This window comes from Tasmannia lanceolata, unplaced genomic scaffold, assembly GCF_043159265.1.
Source record: "Tasmannia lanceolata isolate RefF3 unplaced genomic scaffold, GAP_Taslan_0.1 ptg000025l, whole genome shotgun sequence".
Classification (NCBI taxonomy): Eukaryota; Viridiplantae; Streptophyta; class Magnoliopsida; order Canellales; family Winteraceae; genus Tasmannia; species Tasmannia lanceolata.
Window position 1 is genome coordinate 14,671,105 of NW_027518702.1, and position 18,732 is coordinate 14,689,836.

The 18,732-nt window shown below is 38.6% G+C and overlaps 2 protein-coding genes across 2 annotated transcripts; one reads left to right on the forward strand and one right to left on the reverse strand.

The window, feature by feature from the left end:
• Positions 1–2,585: 2,585 nt before the first annotated feature.
• Positions 2,586–12,310, forward strand: LOC143857761 (DNA (cytosine-5)-methyltransferase 1A-like). The gene is made up of 12 exons (XM_077368227.1): positions 2,586–2,960; positions 4,886–6,383; positions 6,853–8,350; positions 8,557–8,721; positions 8,929–9,133; positions 9,258–9,369; positions 9,602–9,749; positions 9,885–10,082; positions 10,181–10,459; positions 10,925–11,086; positions 11,214–11,432; positions 11,992–12,310. Exons 1-12 carry the CDS (start codon positions 2,894–2,896, stop codon positions 12,130–12,132), a joined length of 4,692 nt encoding a protein of 1,563 aa, XP_077224342.1. The 5' UTR covers positions 2,586–2,893; the 3' UTR covers positions 12,133–12,310.
• Positions 12,311–13,601: 1,291 nt separating this feature from the next.
• Positions 13,602–15,601, reverse strand: LOC143857835 (putative carboxylesterase 18). The gene is made up of 2 exons (XM_077368352.1): positions 15,100–15,601; positions 13,602–14,388 (listed from the first exon to the last, which is right to left on the reverse strand). The coding sequence occupies exons 1-2, from the start codon at positions 15,537–15,539 to the stop codon at positions 13,812–13,814; spliced, it is 1,017 nt and encodes a 338-aa protein (XP_077224467.1). The 5' UTR covers positions 15,540–15,601; the 3' UTR covers positions 13,602–13,811.
• Between the last annotated feature and the right edge of the window lie 3,131 nt (positions 15,602–18,732).

Here is an 18,732-nt window from a genome sequence, read left to right on the forward strand (position 1 = left end):
CATTATGCATTCTATGTCAATCAAGATAAATATCATTGATTCCACATACATGTCCCCTTTTGGGACAATAGCATCGATCGTCACCTTTGATTTCTTCAGTTCTCTACTCAGTCGTTCTTATTATTTTATGGTTAGCAAATCCAATCTATCTATCTATCTATAATATATACTAAGCATGTTTCTTTATGTTGTCATTAGCCTTTATTTCCAATAATTATTTTTAGAAACTAATTTCCCCTACAAAATCACTTTTGCCTCTATCAATTTGGGTTTCCCGCCCTTAAAAAAATTGAATTTGCCGCAATTAATGTGAGTTGTGTTGCCTTACTAATTCAATTTTCCAACAAAATCGATTTTTCCCAATTAATTTGGGTTTGACGTGGTCTAAATCAATTTTAATTTTATTAATTGAACCTCACAAATCCAATTTCACACAATTAATTCAGTTTTGCTACCTTGCTAATTGAATTTTACAATAAAATCGCTTTTGCCCTTATTAATTTGGGTTTGCCGCCCTTAATTTTATTTTTCGCTATTAATTATATTTTGTCGCTGATCTTCAACTTTCAGCTAACGTTCAATGTTCCCGCTAATAGGGCTGGCAATTTCACCCTTGAAAAACAGGGATCCAGTCCGCCCCGTCCCGCATGGGGCGAGGATTCCCCGATTTGAGAGGGGACGGGGAAAGATTTTGCCCTGCCCCGCCCCTCCCCGTTCAATATCCAATCATTAATTTATTTTATTATTATTTTCAAGTGTTTTACTATTTTTTGTGAGAACTAGGGATATATTTCTTATAGGGCAGTGATATTAGCACTACCATATTTTGATAAATGCATAAATACAACTTGTCTTTTCTTCGTATATTAGTATTAACATTTGACAACTGCTAAAAAAATAAAAAACAAGATGAGTTAGCCGAAAATATCAAAACATGGGAGTGCCAACATCAATTTCAAAGCAGGGATGGGTGGGGATTTTGTCCCCATAGGGTGCGGGGCGGGGATTAGATATTCCCGCGCGGGAGGGGATGGGGATCCCCCCCATCCCCGCAGCGGGCAGGGGCGGGTAAGAGAAAAATTCCCCGCAGAGGGGAAGTGGACGGGGGATGCAACATCCGACCTCGACCTGCCCCGTTGCCAACCCTACCCGCTAACGTTCAATTCCACCGGTTAATTCGGTGTCGAAGATAAAAAAGATACCCCTACTAATTTAGTCGGATTTGACGTGACGTAATCACCTCTTAAAATAGTAATAGGAGTTTGATTCTCCCCCCTCACCTCTCTATATCTATCAGTCCAGGCGCGCATAAAAAACATTGATAGAAGAAGGAAATCTGCATCTCTCGCATTATTTTCCTTTCTTTTTCTACATTTTATCTCTTGCTTTTTTTTTTTTTTTTTTTCATATCTGTTTTTCTGCTGTTGGAAATCTTTGCTCCATCTAGGTTTTTTTACAACGTGGTTTAAGGCTTTCATTGGTAGGCATTGAGAAGAGGAAAAGGGAGGCCAGAGAACACTACGCTGTGCTCAAGACAGTGTCAATAGTTTCCAATTTCAAAAACTTGCTCTCGAAGAACGTTCTTATCCTTTAACAAGAAAAACAGAGGTAAAAGTCCTTTTTCCACCTGCATCTCGTGTTACATCAATGTTCACAAATAGCCAGAGGCCCTACTAATTAGACATTCGGAACATCTAGGAATATGAGAAATTATATGGTGAATGGCTGTGCATGCATATTTTCCGGTGATCCAAACCATTCATTTGTTGTGCCCTATAGAAGATAGGGTGTGCCCCAAAAAATCTTCTCAGTAGGATGTTCCTAACCCTCTGATCTGTGGAGGTTTAAAATGGACGGTACAATATAAAAAACTTCACGGATCGGAGGGTTAGGACATCCTATGGAGAAGATTTTCTCAGTAGGATGTTCCTAACCCTCTGATCTGTGGAGGTTTAAAATGGACGGTACAATATAAAAAACTTCACGGATCGGAGGGTTAGGACATCCTATGGAGAAGATTTTCTGGGCACACTCTATCTCCATCGGGCCCAACAAATGACTGGTTCAGATAACCCAAACATTGTCGGCCCCGCTGTCTTTCCATAAATTGTTATATTTTAGTTTAGAAATTTGGATTCTTATTTAGTAAGTGTTTCCAACCAAAACCATGCCTAGAGGGGTGCTCACCATTTTAAAACTCATGTTTTATCGGGGTGGGGCCATTATTTTACATCTATGCATAGCATGGCCAAGATTACTAGTTTTATCTATACGGTGGCCTCATCATTCACGCCATAACGTACTATTGATGTTAGACTTATCGGACAATCTCAACCGTTTGATCAGTGAACTTTTTTCATGTTAAATGTAGGTTCCCGATGAATTATTTCTTTATAGCCATTCGGCTTTTGATCGAATGGTTAGAATCATCTGATCACCACACAAATTTTTGGCATGTCGGGGGATCGGACTCCAGTGTAATGACCAAAAACCCCATCTTGTGTACAAAGCAAAGAAAGGGTATTATTGTCATTTCAAGTTTTTTTCCACCTCGAGCAAGACGAATGTAGTGAAGAGAGGCGATCCCAAAAACAGAATCCTGCCAAAATTCAAACCCCCCACCAAAAAAAGTTTAGGGCTTTTTTTTGGCGGTGCCGCGAATTCAAAAACAAAAAAAGAACTCCTTCCCGCCATTTTTCCCCCTGAAAAAACACCACAAAAACCCTTACAAAGCGTTCCAAAATTTGTTCTGACAAACTCAACTCATTCTATTCTCAGAGCGCCTCCCTCAATACTTAGGGTTTTGTAGATTCCCTCCAAATTCTAGGGTTTCTTTAGCTCGATCTCACACTCTGTTCTCAATCCCTTTATTTTTTCTAAATAACAACCAAAAATGGGCTCTGCAGCGGTCTTGGATTTAAATCCAATTCCTGCAAAATCAAACGGTCCAGTCCCTTCAGGTAGTAGTACCTCCTCTTAGTTTTCTTCCTAAATTTCATTTACTTTTTTGATAATGAACGCCCTTTTCTCTTTCTCTCGCTCTTATAAGTAACAAATCACAAAACACCGTTTTTAGAATTCATTAACACTTATTTTCATATAACTTTTTAGAAGCCCTAATTTGCATTTTCAGCTCTGCTTCAACTCAACATTCTTTTATTCTCTCCCTATAAATTTTCTCCTCTCAATTCTTGTTTTCTTCTTTGAAACCCTAATTTCGGGTGTTCTTTAGGGTTTCTGCTTGGATTCTTTTAATTTTCAGGTACATTTTTTGCTCTAATCTCTTTTTACCAATTTCTTATTGATTAGGCATTTTTCTTGCCCTAATTTTCTGCTCTAATCTCATTTTAGCATCTTCTTTTTTATTAGGCATTCTATTGCCCTATTTTCAGATTTTTTTGTTCTAATATCTTTTTATGCATATTCTTTTTTATTAGGCATTTTTTCTGCCCTAGTTTCTGATTTCTTTTGCTTGGAAATTAGGGTTTTCAATGGATTTTCCCACATCTAAGTAAATCTGCAATAGGGTTTTCAATAAATCTTCTCAAGTTTTCATTTCATTGTTCCATTTTGTGGATTTTTTGTGGCCGCATTCCGATTTTTCTTTTCTTGTTCTTCAATGTATTCCTTGCTCTGTTTTTCTTTTTTCTACTTCATTTGCCCGTGCATATTAGGGTTTTTATGCAGGTTCTCTGTACCTGTATGGCTTATTCTCCGTCGCTGAGTCAGTATTCACGTGTTTCTTTTTCTTTTTTTGTTTATCGGAGTCCATGTTCTTTTTGTTCATTTTCTTGTTTTCTTATATTCCTCATTGTGTTCTGTGCTCATTCTTTCATTTGGTTCTATTCATTTTTCATATATATTGTTCGGCTTCTTCTTGATGCTAAAATTTATTTTCTTTATTTTATCTTTTGTTTGTTTTCCTGCTGTTTTGCTCTGGCATTTGTTTATGGTCATTTTCATAGATATGATTGAGCTTGTTCTTGATGTTAATATTTATTTTCAGACACTATGTTCAATTCCAGCCGCTATATCATTTTGTCATTTTATCTTTGTTTGTTTTCCTGCTGTTACTCTCGTTCGATTTTTTTTTTCTGTACATGTTTTGTAGTAATTTTGATTTGGGTTCTTCAGCTAGTCAAGTTCTGGTGCAGGTTTTCCAGCAAGTTTCTTTTTTCTTGTTTATTATCTGTGTTTTTTCTAAGTTTTCCGGGTTTTGCTTGTCCATCTCCTTTCTTACATTATGTATTTTCCTTTTCTTGAGTATTTTGTTAATATCTTTCTTTTGATGCTTCTTGTTTTGACTGATGTTCTTGTTCTACTTTGGTCTTCTAACTTTTGATCTTTCGTTTTTCAGTCATTGATCTTTTCTTGTCTTGGTTCTTCAATTCTCTAGCATCAATACCCACTTGGTTTCTAGCTAGTTTTTTGTATTAGTTCTAGGCTGGATTTCTCTTGATTTTCATGTTAATCTCTTTTGATATTTCGTTTTTCAGTCATTGTTCCTTTCTTGTCTTGTTTCTTCAATTCTCTAGAGTTGATACCTACTTGATTTCTCGCTAGTTTTTGTATTAGTTCCAGGCTGGATTTTCTCTTGATTTCATGTTAATCTCCTTTGATCTTGCTTTTTTAAGTCATTGTTCTTTTCTTGTCTTGGTTCTTCGATTCTCTAGCGTTGGTACCCACTTGGTTTCTAGCTAGTTTTTCCTATTAGTTCTGGGCTGGATTTTCTATTGACCTTCATGCTAATCTCTTTTGATCCTTCATTGTCCTTGTCTTGGTTCTTTGATTCTCTAGGGTTGGTACCCACTTGGTTTCTATCTAGTTTGTGTATTAGTTCCATGCTTAATTTTCTCTTGATTTTCATTTTAATTTCTTGCGTTAGGCACAAAGCGCATGGGCAAAGGCAGACCTCCCCGACCTCCCCTGAAGCCAAACCCTGCTGCAGATGATGTGAAAATGGACACCAATGAGCCACCGGCAACAGACCCAAAGGACAAGAAGCGAAGTGGTTCCGATGGAGAGCCCATAGCTTCTCGTAAAATGCCAAGACGAGCTGCTTCCCCTTTACATTTCAAGGAAAAAACTGCCTGTTTATCTGAAAAATCGTCCATGGTTGAAATTAAACCCGATCGCATTGTAGAAGAGGAGAGCATTGCTGTCCGTTTGACATCCGGACAAGACGATCCCAGACCAGCCAGAGAACTTGTGGATTTCATCTTTCATGACATTGATGGAGTTCCTAAGCCTTTTGAAATGTCCGAAGCTAATGATTTGTACATTAGTGCTGTTATTATGCCTTTGAATCAAAGTGCAGATAAAGAAAAGGGAGTCAGATGTGATGGTTTTGGGCGAATAGAGTCTTGGTCAATCTCTGGCTATGAAGAAGGGTCCCCAGTAGTTTGGGTTTCTACCGATATTGCAGATTATGATTGCATTAAACCCGCAAGTAGTTACAAGAATTTTTTTGAGCACTTCTTTGAAAAGGCACGCATATGTGTTGAAGTTTTCAAGAAATTGTCAAAATCTTATGGTGGAAACCCTGGCCTTAGTCTTGATGAATTGCTCGCCGGAGTTGTTCGTTCAATGAGTGGAAATAAAAACTTTGGTGGTGGAGCACCTAGCAAGGATTTTGTTGTGTCATTGGGTGAGTTCATATATAACCAACTGACGGGTTTGGATGAGACCTCAAAAACAAATGATCAGATTTTTGCTGGATTGCCTGTACTTGTTGCCCTAAGAGACGAGTGTAGGAAGAGGAATGAATTTAACAAGTTGGTGCCAACGGTCCCAGGTGGGACCTTGAAAATTAAGGACGAAACAAAATTGGATTGTTCTGGTTCTTCTAGCACAGTTGATGAGGACGAGGATGCGAAGTTGGCACGGCTATTGCAAGAGGAGGAGATGTGGAAATCAATGAAACAAAAGAAAACTCGACGTCCTCCGACTGGGTCAAACAAGTTCTATATAAAAATCAAGGAAGATGAAATTGCAAATGACTATCCTCTACCGGCATATTACAAGTCATCTGTCGAAGAAATGGATGAGTATATCTTTTTTGATAATGACAACGATATATGTTATCCCGATGAGCTTCCTCGGAGCATGCTTCACAACTGGTCTCTTTATAATTCGGACTCGAGGTTGATTTCTTTAGAGCTCATTCCAATGAAACCGTGTGCTGAAGTTGATGTAACAATCTTTGGGTCGGGGACTATGACAGAAGACGATGGAAGTGGTTTCTGTATTGATCCAGTACAATCTTCAAGTGCTTCAGAAGCAGATGCAGATGGCATTCCTATCTATTTAAGCGCAATCAAGGAGTGGATGATCGAGTTTGGGTCATCGATGGTCTTTATATCAATCCGAACAGACATGGCCTGGTATTTCCCTTCTCCTTCTATTATGAGTTTGTACTTTGTAGTAGCTTTGATTTGTTTCCTTGTAGGAGTGTTTTGCTCTTTCTCAGATTAGTTCTTTTTGAATTTTTATGTGTTTTCACCTATGTCACAAATATCGTTCTCGGGAATTTCTCAGCAAGGGAAAATCTAGGGATAAATATATATATATATATATATATATATATATATATATATATATATATATATATATATATATATATATTTGGGTTTATATCGGGAAAATGATAAAAATAAAAAATATTGTGGTATTATCATGATATTATCACATTAAATGAAAATATTGCAATATTTTTTAAATTCTCGGGATTATTTTGGGATTTTGTTGTTTTACCAAAATATTGCAATAAAATCTCCATATTTTTGTGACATAGGTTTTCATTGGGTACTCAAGAAATTGGCATGTAATTTTTTGTTTCTTCTAAACCTTCAGGTACAGGCTTGGCAAGCCATCAAAGCAATATGCTCCGTGGTACGAAACTGTGTTGAAAACTGCGAGGCTTGCAATAAGCATTATCATTTTGTTGAAGGAACAGAGCCGAGCATCCAGACTCTCTTTTGCGGATGTCATCAAGAAAGTGTCAGAGTTTGATAAGGATAATTTGGCTTATATTTCTTCAAATCCAGCTGCTGTGGAGAGATATGTGGTGGTTCATGGACAGATAATTCTTCAACAGTTTGCTGAATATCCAGATGAGTCAATCAGGAAGTGTTCTTTTGTCACTGGTCTTTCTGATAAAATGGAGGAGAGACACCATACTAAATTGGTTATGAAGAAGAAGGATATGGTGGCAAAGGAAGCAAACTTGAATCCTAGGGCAGCGATGACACCTGTGACAAAGAGAAAGGCAATGCAGGCCACCACGACGAGGCTGATCAATAGAATTTGGGGAGAATACTATTCGAATTACTTGCCAGAGGATGCAAAGGAGGGAGAAGGCAACGAATTGAAAGAGGAAGAAGAGGCCGAGGAAGAGCCTGAAGAGAATGAGGAGGGAGGGGAAGATGACAATGTATTACTTCAAGAGATTAGTCCAAAACCCCATTCAAGTACCGAAGTACATAAATCCAAGTATTCTAGAAAAGAGATAACATGGGGCGGGGATTCAGTTGGGAAAATGTGCTCAGGCGAGCCTCTATACAAAAGTGCGAATGTTCGAGGGAACATAATTACTGTGGGTGGAGCTGTATTGATGGAATCTGATGAGTCAGACGACATGCCGGTTATAGTCTTTGTTGAGCACATGTTTGAAAATTCGGATGGTGGGAAAATGATTCATGGTAGAGTGATGCAGAGGGGGTCTCAAACTGTTATTGGGAATGCGGCAAATGAAAGGGAGGTTTTCTTAACGAATGAGTGTACGGATTTTGAATTAGGCGATGTTAAAGACACTGTCGTTGTGGATATCCGGTTGATGCCCTGGGGATATGAGCATAGGAAGGAGAATGCTAACGCTGATAAAATTGACAGGGCGAAAGCAGAGGAGAGGCAAAAGAAAGGATTGCCAATGGAGTACTACTGTAAAAGCTTGTATTGGCCTGAAAGAGGTGCTTTTATTTCTCTTCCTTGTGAAACAATGGGTCTTGGAACTGGTGTTTGTTACTCTTGCCAAATGGAACAATCCCAGGGAGAGGAGTTTAAAATAGATTCTTCAAAGACAAGTTTTATCTACAAGAGAACTGAGTACCGTGTTCATGATTTTGTTTATATGAGCCCTCAACACTTTGCAGTGGAAACAGATGACACTGCAACTTTCAAGGCTGGGAGAAATGTGGGACTGAGGGCTTATGTAGTGTGTCAATTGCTAGAAATTGAAGTGCCCAAAGGCTCTAAACAAGCTGATCCTAAACATACACAAGTCAAAGTTAGGAAATTTTACAGGCCTGAGGACATTTCCTCTGAAAAGGCATACTGTTCGGATATCCGAGAAGTAAGACTTCTGAGAATCTTTCGTATTTATGCTTTATCAATTATTTGATTGGTTTTGCATCCAGTTATAAATTGTTTAGCATGTCATGATTATAAGTCTGCCCAACTTCATCTATTGTTAATGTTATTCTGGAAACTTCTATATATTGATCTTTAAACTTCTTTCTTTGCCTTTTATTCTAAAATTCTCTTATGTGGGAATCCTAGGTCTATTACACTGAAGAAATACTTAGCATGCCAGTGGAGACAATAGAAGGGAAATGTGCAGTTGGGAAGAGGCAAGATCTTCGAACTTTGGATGGCCCCGAGATCGTCGATCACGTCTTCTTTTGTGAACATATCTATGATCCTGCCAAGGGATCCCTCAAACTGGTACATTATCTTTGGCACCTTGTTCCTCCTTCTCTCTAGGAAAGTCAACAAGGCCAATTCTTGTGATGTTGGTTAGGCTGACTCCTTGCTGAGTTAGGTTGAGTCCAGTCAAGTTGTATGGCTTTTATATACACCTAACCTAAGTGTACTTTTTTTATGGATTTAACATTTTTTCAGGTAACTAACCAAGTTGTTTTTTGTGAACAGTTGCCTGCTAACATCAGGCTAAGGTGTTCTACAAGAATGGTGGTTGATGATAAGGAAGCAAGAAAGAAAAAGGGAAAGAGCAAAGTTGACGATGATACTTTTGATTACCCCAACCAACCTGAAAATGCACCTCAACAGAACTCCTTGGCTACTCTAGATATTTTTGCTGGTTGTGGTGGCCTCTCAGACGGATTACAAAAATCTGGTGATGAGTTTCTTCTTGGTTCATCGTCTTTCAGCTTAAGCTGTGTTTATTTTGTTTGTTTATTTTTTATTTTTTTGGATTTTTCATTCATGGTGATTAATCATCTGCTGATATATACTCTCAGGGGCTTCATTTACCAAATGGGCAATTGAATATGAACAGCCTGCAGGAGACGCCTTTAACCTCAATCATTCAGAGGCACTGCTGTTTGTTGATAATTGCAATGTAATTCTGAGGTGAGTGCTGTTTTATTTTGTATTTCATGTTGCATAGGAATGGATGCACTTGTTTTGGATTTTTATTTAGTATATTTTGGCCCTGATGGAATGAAGAGTAGATGGTCTTGTCTTTTTTCCCTTACTTCCATTTGATTCTTCTATTATCTGTGCTTAATTGCTCTACTCTCTCTCTCTCTCTGTTAGCTTTATTTTTATACTTGGTTTTACCTATAAATGGATTGAAATGCAGGGCTATAATGGAGAAGTGCGGGGATGCAGATGAGTGTATCTCAACTCCTGAGGCTGCTGAGTTTGCTGCATTGCTTGGTGACGAGAAGATCAGTAACCTACCAATTCCGGGTCAAGTTGATTTCATCAATGGAGGGCCTCCATGTCAGGTCTAATAATACTTTTATTGTGTAACCTTAACTCATTATTTTGGTTCGAGGTTCTCACAAGCTGAGCACCATCACTAATAACTTAATTTTGAGGAAATCATTATAATTTTGTTGAAGGCCTATATTTTTTCGCAGGGCTTCTCTGGTATGAACCGGTTTAGTCAAAGCACTTGGAGCAAGGTCCAGTGTGAGATGATCCTGGCATTTTTGTCTTTTGCTGATTATTTTCGGCCAAGGTTCTTTCTTTTAGAGAATGTGCGGAATTTTGTATCCTTCAACAAAGGACAGACATTCCGTTTAACTCTTGCTTCTCTTCTTGAAATGGGTTATCAGGTGTTGATCTTTTTCATAACCCTGAGACTGGATTTTTTGAAATTTCGTTCTGAAAAAATCAGTTATTTAAGCTCGCATATCTGTGTGCTTTGTTTTAGGTGAGGTTTGGTATTTTGGAAGCAGGAGCTTATGGTGTTTCTCAGTCTCGAAAACGAGCTTTCATATGGGCAGCTTCTCCAGAAGAGGTGCTTCCTGAGTGGCCCGAGCCAATGCACGTTTTTGCTGGTCCAGAGCTAAAAATCACACTCCCAGGAAACATCCACTATGCTGCCGTAAGAAGTACTGCTGGAGGGGCTCCTTTCCGTTCTATAACAGTAAGGGATACAATTGGAGATCTCCCAGAGGTTGAAAATGGAGCATCCGAAGAAAATATTGATGTGAGATTCTTCTTGATCGATAAATTTCTAAATACCCTTTATTTCTTTGTTCCATTTCCTCTGTTCTTACCATAGTTTTAAGTTTTGGCCGAAATCTGAAATTTCAGCTGAAATGTTTCGGTGTCGTTTTGGGCCAAAACCCACCCTCCAAAGCTGAAAGTACATTGAATTGGAAAAATACGAAATCCCTAAATTTTGCTGAAATTATTTCTTCACCCTTATTTACAAAATTTCCACCAAAATGTTTGAGATTTCCATCGAAGTTTTAAAAATTACCCCTGAAATGAAAGATTTCCACCAAAATTACGAAAAATTTGTGAAATGTTTTTTTAAAAAAATGAAATTTTATAAAGGTTTTACATGATTTCAGCCGAAATTTCCACCGAGGTGGCCAAAACCGACAGCAAAGCTGACATTTAAATCCTTGGTTCTTACAAGGGCTCCATGCTTTTGTTTGTCATACAGTATGAAAATGAACCGGTGTCCTGGTTTCAAAAGCAAATTCGAGGGACCATGTTGACCTTAGTTGATCACATATCAAAAGAAATGAATGAATTAAATTACATCCGATGCCAGAAGATTCCGAAGCGTCCAGGTGCTGACTGGCATGACCTCCAGGATGAGAAGGTACAGCTATCTTACCTATTTAATCCTTTACATCCGTTCGGATGGTGATGGATGGTCTTAAAGTTATTTGTTATTGGGCTTGCTGTATTATGATTTGAATTGATATGAGGCTGCCTATGGAATACAGGTTAAACTGTCAACTGGCCAAAGAGTTGATTTGATTCCCTGGTGCCTACCAAACACAGCCAAGAGGCACAATCAATGGAAGGGGCTCTTTGGAAGGTTGGATTGGGAAGGCAACTTCCCAACTTCCATCACAGACCCTCAGCCCATGGGAAAGGTGGGCATGTGCTTTCACCCTGAGCAGGACAGGATTCTTACAGTTCGTGAGTGTGCACGCTCTCAAGTATGTCCTCAAATTTCCTTATCCCATCGCCAATAATCTTACCATCATCATCATAACTACTAATATTGTCATGATCTCAAATTTTTGATTTCTCAAAAAGCCCATGTCTATTTACATTTTTACGTATAAAACCATAAACATGCAAGTATTTCTAGTTATGCTTTTATGGCTATCCTTATCCCTAAGAAAAAAGTTTCTATTTTCACGTACAACATGAATAAGCATTGTTTTCTGAATATTGTCGTTCAAATCCCTTTCTTAGCAAGGTAACGAGTTTTCAATTTGCCTTCAAATCTGGAGTAGGGAAAATCTATCATTGACATGGAATCATTAATGCCCCCACTTTTGCTTAATTTGAATCTCTAGCCTCAAATCGAAGGTATTTTGTAATGTATAACCACACATGAAGACATTTTAATCATATTTGTAACTTGATTCTTTCCTTAGCTTTACCATAATAATTGTAGCAAAAATCCCAGATGACAAACAATCTTACAAATGCATGCATAGTTGCTCATAAATATGTAGCCTAATCCTTCTTAAATGTATGCATCTCCAGGGCTTCCTAGATAGCTATTTCTTTTCTGGTAACATTCAGAGCAAGCATAGGCAGATTGGTAATGCTGTGCCTCCTCCTTTGGCATTTGCATTGGGGAGGAAACTCAAAGAAGTTTTGGATGCCAAGCGACCTTCAGCTTGAAAGAAATCTATACTTCATTCAAATGAAATAGAGCTGTTTTGTCTATGTGCATATGTATCAGCCTTTACATTTCAAGAATTCCTATGTGCCTCTAAAGCAAATGTGTTGAAATAGCAGCTAATGTAGGTTGTATGTATGTGATTTTGCATTGAAAAAAGTCCATTTTGTGTTCTCCCAATATTCTGGCTGGAAATTTATCATGTGTAATGTTGTAACTATGCTTGGCACTTTGTTACACTGTCTTTAATGGGTTAAAGAGAGTTGTACAGTCCAAAGAAAGCAAAGAACAAGGGTTAAATTAACCCATATTGCTTTTTATGAAACCCAGTGTTTTTATTTGTTCAGATTATTTCTGATTTCAATAAGAATTTTTGGATGCTTTAGAAAGTTTGTAATTCCCAAATTGCTGTCAACAGCCAATATAAAGGCATGCGTAGTAAAGAATAGAGTGCCCTCATTGAAACAAGCATGTGGGAATATCATTTCCCCTTGTAAAGTCTCAAATATAATATGTTTGCTAATTGGTTCTTGGTTGCAAACTTCTATATTGAGTATAGTTAGACCTATTTTAGTGTTTTAAAAAGTGCATTAAGACTTCTTTTAGGCCTCTTTTGCACTAGATTTGGAACTAAATGTTTGAAATTGTTTCTTATGGCTCATAAAATTATTTGTAATCAAAGTTATTCCTCAGGTTAATGGGTCCAATAGATCGGAGGGTTAAGATCAACCTATGGAAATAATTGAGAGGGTGAACTGTGAAAGAGATACTTGAGAGAATGAGAGGGAATATTTCATGAAAATTTTTTCATGGTTGCTGCCAAACATGCTGTTTGGTCAACTTATTTTCCATAATTGTTTTTCAAAATTGAATTTTTTTAATGTTTTCAAGGAAAATTGCAAACCTACTAGATCTCAAAATTAATTTTTTTTTCATGTGATATTATTTTCTATGGATTTTTACATAACTTTTTTCCCACGACCGCCCCATAACTTTTTTCACGTGATATTATTTTCTATGGATTTTTTACATAACTTTTTCAAAATTTCGTTGGGGCGTAACCATGGTTTGAAATTTTGACCGAAACTGAAATGACCGAAATTGCCGAAACGTACAAAACTTCGGTTGAAATTTCAGAAATTTTGGTGAAATTTGTTAAAAAATATTGACTTTTTATTCTTTTACAAAATTTCGATCGAAATCACTGAAATTCCAACAAAAAAAAAAAAAAAAACAGTATTCGAGAGTAGTGGAATTTTGTCAGCCGAAACCGAAATTTAAAACCTTGGGCGTAACCCTCTTAGCGACGCGTTGCAGCGACGCCCGGATGTAGTGTTAAATGAGCAAGGATTCTTGCACTTTCATGGGCGGATGGGGGGGGGGGGGGTATAGTACAAATAATCATGGGCGGATTGGGGGGGGGGGGGGGGGGGGGGGGGGGTGCGAGTGTTAAAGGCTTTGTTGAGTTGAGTTGAGTTGGGTTTCACCCCTGCTAAAGACAAGATTATAGCCTGAAATAGTACAAATAATCACCAAATATAACAATCATCCCTAGTTTATTTGGTCTCAGATTGGTCTAAGCTCCATCGCATCGGAGCTCCCTTGCACTAATAATAACCATTAATTTTCAAGAACGGCTGAGATTAAATGATATCGACAGCCTCAGAATGAGATACCAATTCTACCCTTTGACCTTACTGGATTGCTTTTGGATGAAGTCCCTAGTCTCCGTAATAAGCATCAATGATTCGGGCAATTCCGGAAATACGTAAAACGCATGCATGGTGCTCGGGTACTCCACCAAATACGCTTCCTTCCCCGATTTCTTCAGCCATTCAAAATATCGCTTTTGCCAGTCTTGTAACGGGTCAAACCCCGCCATGAAAACCAAAGTAGCGGGAAAATCCGAACCCGATATATCCGGCGATCTCGGCCCCGAGACATTCGCCGCCTCGTGGTCCCGGTCCGAACCCACCGGTAAAAACGCCTTCCAAAGCCAATCCGTCCGTTCTACCGACACTAACGGGGCTCCGACGAGTCGTAACTCGGCCGGAGTCCGTTCCTCCCCGCCGAAAAATGGTTGTATCGCTACCAACCCGATAACTCGTACCTCCCGAAACTCAGACCGTGGCGTGTTGTATATCCGTCTTGCCACGTGGTGCGCAATGTTGCCGCCAGCGCTGTCTCCGGCGAGAAAGCACCTAGACAAGTCGGCCGCAGGAGCAAATCCGTCAATATCGGGGGAATTGTCGAGGTACCTGAAAACCGAAGATGAAAAAGAGAATCCAGAACTTGAGGAATCAAATGAATCATAGCAGGGAGTTCACAAGAAAAATTAGCCTACTATGCTCACAAAGAGTCCCGCGTACTCCTACTAAACTAGTTGATTATGTTATTCACAAGTGTTAAGAGCATTTAAATCTCTCAGACTTAGTGTTTAAGCCTTGGTTCTTGCTCTCGCGCATGTTCCAAGTTAGGGATGGTTTTGTGCCTATTATTCTATCATCTTTCTCTTTATCAAATAAACCGGTAGGTTCCCGCGAAACCCAATACTAGAATTTATATGGCTTAAGCCCGCGTTATCCAGAATTTTCAAAATGTACCGTACGGTCCACACTATAGGATGATCCAAACCGTTCATCGGATGGGCCACAATGTGAATAAGTCATTTTCTTAGGATGATCCAAGCCCTCTGATATACAGATGAACTGAATAATATGGAAACCTCTATAGATTGGAGGGTTAAGAAGATCCTATAGAAATGATTTTTGGGGCACAACCTATTTACAAGGGAGGATGGTTGGACCATCCTATGGCATGTGCATTAAAATACTTTTTGAAAAATACTAGACTATATGGGCTAATAATCTCAAAATTAATGTAATTTGGAGTCAAGTAATCGATTTGGGGGTCATTTGTCATAATCTCAAACAAACAGGGCCTTCCAATAATCGATCAATTTAAGTTACCTGATAACGTCCACACCGTCTTCATACGGTGATGGGTAACGATTTTCCGGTGAGAGACGGTAATTGACGGAAATTATGACGGCAGGGATTTTTCGAGCAATTCTCCGGCAAACGGCGTCATAGGCCTTGTTGTCTGGCGAGAGGAAGGCGAAACCACCGCCGTGAAAGAAGACGATAACAGGAAGGTCGTTATTGACGGTTTCCGTCGGGGTGAAGACGCGGAACCAGAGGTTACGTGAGGGGTCAACGGTGCTATCGTAAGTTCTGACTCCGTTAACTGGGTGTCCGTTAGATGGGGTACGGAAGTCAAGGAAGCTGAGGAGACGGCGGTTTACGGTGCCGTTAGTCCGTAGGCATAGGTCCGTAACGGCGGAGAGAAAGCGGGAATACATCCTGGTTTTCCATGGGACGGAACAAGGAGGGACCGGTGTAGAGGACATTTTTGTAATTTGCTTTCTGATTTTGCGATTTTGGGGTTTAATCTTTGGTTTTTGTATGTAGTATTATATGAATTAATGAGAGAGAGGGAGAGAGTTGGTTGGAGGAAAATTCATGACAGGTGGGGCACAGAGTAATTGATGAGCCTATTGGGGTAGTTGGGGTGTCATTATCAGAATAAGATAGTGCGGAACTTTTCATCTACCCTACGCGAGGCTTGAGATCATCCACGGCTGTGACTCTGCCACCGTCACGTCATTTTGTTGTTAGGCTTTTACGAGATTTTATTGCATGAATTTCAGTAATTTTTGAGGAATGCTAGAATGAAGGGAGAGCTTGCAAAAATGAGTTGAGAGGGCTCTCCCATTGGCTGCACATCACCAAAAATGAGTGACGTGCAGCCAATGGGGGAGCCCCTTTCATCTCATTTTTGCAAGGGCCCCCTTCATTCTAGCCTTCCTCTTTTCAAAAGAAGAGTACAATTAGGGCCACTTTATGAGCTAATCCAGACCATTAATTTGTTGGGACCCACAATCTGGGACCCACAAAAACTATACTAGTGGATCCCGGTGTTATTATCTATTTATAGCACCCAACTGTTTTGCCTCCCATCTGTATGACATCATGCAAGTGCACAGTCACGTCACGTCACCTTGGAGCTTGTACAAGATAGGTAACTTTGATTTTATTCATATAAGAGAAAAACTATTGGGAAGTGATATCCCCCCCCCCCCCCGCCTCCTGACGGCAATTCAGTGCGTGGTGAATTTTATTTACAGCAAATGAAATATCGGGCCGACTCAATGTTAAATATTGGAGAGCACAACCATGCTACGATACTCGATAGGATTCTGTAATGGTTCACCTGAATGGTGGTAGGTGATTAAACAGGTTTAGCTCCGGTCATGCTTGTTCGATGCATTTCTACTTATAAAAGACTACAAGTGATTTCTTGTTATAAGATTGCGTGAAGTCGAACCTATTGGAGATTGTAGACATCTATTATATTAAAGATGATGGACTTGTAGCCGTTCAATGCTGATGTGGACAATCTCCTGTTTGGCTAACTCAGCCTCAAATCCTACGTGGCACTTAAAATTGAAAGGTCCAACGTCCCTTCTCTATATTAATTTTTCGATATCGATGGATACTACAACGTACCGTTTCACAATTTGTTGTGTCTTTTCAGTAGTGCCTCCTCACCTCCATCAAATTAAATACAGTTCAACAATGTAGGTTTTTTGTTTCTTCAATCTGCAATCCTTCCGCACCAACTTCCTTGCCTCTGCCCTTCGTCTTTCCGATATCTTCTACTTACGACATTTATATGCTCTGGCACCGCCATTAATATCACCCACCAGGTACTCTTTTATTGTGCTATCTTTTTATCCATCCCGGTTTCAAAATTTTATTTTTGGAATCTGCCCTTCATTACAACTTGCTTTGATCTTAATAACATATAACATTCATAGTTTGCATTTTGCATCTTGCAGTTCCATCTGTCATTATCACATACAGACGAACACTCTTTTTATTATGAATTATCTTATTCATTAAGGGAAATGCTAGCGTCCATCGTAAAAAGGGTTTTCGCGGCTGGTCTGTCGCAGACTAGACCACCACCTCGTTAATGAAGACAGCTTTTGTCTCCATTCACGAGGTGGCTGGTCTGACTGCAACAGACCAGCCTTGAAAAGCCTTTTGTGATGGACCTTAGCAAATCCCATTCATTAAATATGTCATTTTAATGAATGGGTTACTAAGAATATGTTTGGAAATTGCAATTCAAAATCCCCTCATTATAAATTTTTACTCTCCCATAGTTTTTTTTGGGCATCACCGGTTTCTTTTACTGGTTTATTGGCTTACTCATGGGTGGAGGCATTACAGGCACTATCATGAATTATAGTTGATTTTCCACGTCTTGAGGGATCGACATTTGTTTTTTATCGCCTCTAAAATTACTTTCACACCGTGCTTCGCATGGGTTATACCACTAGTGTTTCAATAAAATACAGAGTAGAGGTGTCAACTGATCCGCTTCCGACCGGATCCACCTTCCTTCATCATGATCCGGTCACTTCTATTATGGACCTTGGTTTCTTTAGACCGTTTTGGGATCTTGTACCTGCTAAACAATCTTAAGTGAAAACGAAATTCTATCGGAGTGTCCTATGCCCTACTTATGTCCTAAATAATTAGGAAGCTCTATTCAGTTGCATTCCTTCAGTCGGAATCCTTGGAAATGAGGTGGGAAAAAGAAAAAAGAAAAGGGATTTTTGCTGATCAGTCCTTATATGGCAAAATAATTGCTTATTAGTCCCTAAGAAAAGCATATTTGCTCAACAGTCCTACTTTTAGAAAATATTTGCTAGAAGGTCTCTAAAACTCAACTTCAATTTTCTCTGTTTAAAATTTTAAAATGGCAAATTTTCCCAAAACCCATTTAATCCGTTTTAGCGTTTTTTGATTTCCCTTCCAATATTTTTTGAAAAAAACTAGGAAATAAGCAACAATATTATCTCTTCCTGTATTGACGTTCCCTTTGACATTCTCTCTTCTTCTTCTCCTAAGATTAGAAGCCAAACCATAGTTCTTATTCCTAAAACAAGAGTTCAGAAAGGAAAAAAAAATCTAAAATTTCTTACTTCTTACACATAAAAAAAAGATAAGGTAAACCAACCCTATTCAAATTTTCAGTTAGGGACCTTCGGTTTATGTTGTTATCCCTCCAAATTAATCAGACATAATTCCTCAATGAAAAAAATATTTCCATAGAAATAATTTTCCACCAGAGATATTTTCGGGCAATCCAACCAAGATAGGAATTTCTTAGAAAAGTTAGAAACGAAAAATATTCCTAAAATTTCTTACTTAATTTATCTATGAAGAAAAGATAACTCAAACCAACCCTATTTAATTCATTTGAGAGAGATTTTCAATTTATTTAATTCCTAAAATGATTTTTTGTTGAACGTTTTTTGACGAGAGTATTGGAAGAGATAATATCGTTGCTTATTTCCTAGTATTTTTTCAAAAATATTGGAAGGGAAATAAAAAAACGCTAAAAATGATTAAATGGGTTGGGGATAACTCTGCTATTTTAAAATTTTAAACGGAGAAAATTGAGTTTTAGGGACCTTTTAGCAACTATTTTATAAAAGTAGGACTATAATTCAGCTAATATGCTTTTCT

What these genes read in the sequence shown, in the direction of transcription:
- LOC143857835 (XM_077368352.1), bottom strand. Translation starts at nt 15,539, where the DNA reads ATGTCCTCTACACCGGTCCCTCCTTGTTCCGTCCCATGGAAAACCAGG. An exon ending in GACGGTGTGGACGTTATCAG is followed by an intron (nt 14,389 to 15,099) that starts GTAACTTAAATT and finishes TTCGGTTTTCAG; the next exon opens with GTACCTCGACAATTCCCCCG.
- LOC143857761 (XM_077368227.1), top strand. Translation starts at nt 2,894, where the DNA reads ATGGGCTCTGCAGCGGTCTTGGATTTAAATCCAATTCCTGCAAAATCA. An exon ending in AAACGGTCCAGTCCCTTCAG is followed by an intron (nt 2,961 to 4,885) that starts GTAGTAGTACCT and finishes TTCTTGCGTTAG; the next exon opens with GCACAAAGCGCATGGGCAAA. An exon ending in ATGGAGGGCCTCCATGTCAG is followed by an intron (nt 9,750 to 9,884) that starts GTCTAATAATAC and finishes ATTTTTTCGCAG; the next exon opens with GGCTTCTCTGGTATGAACCG.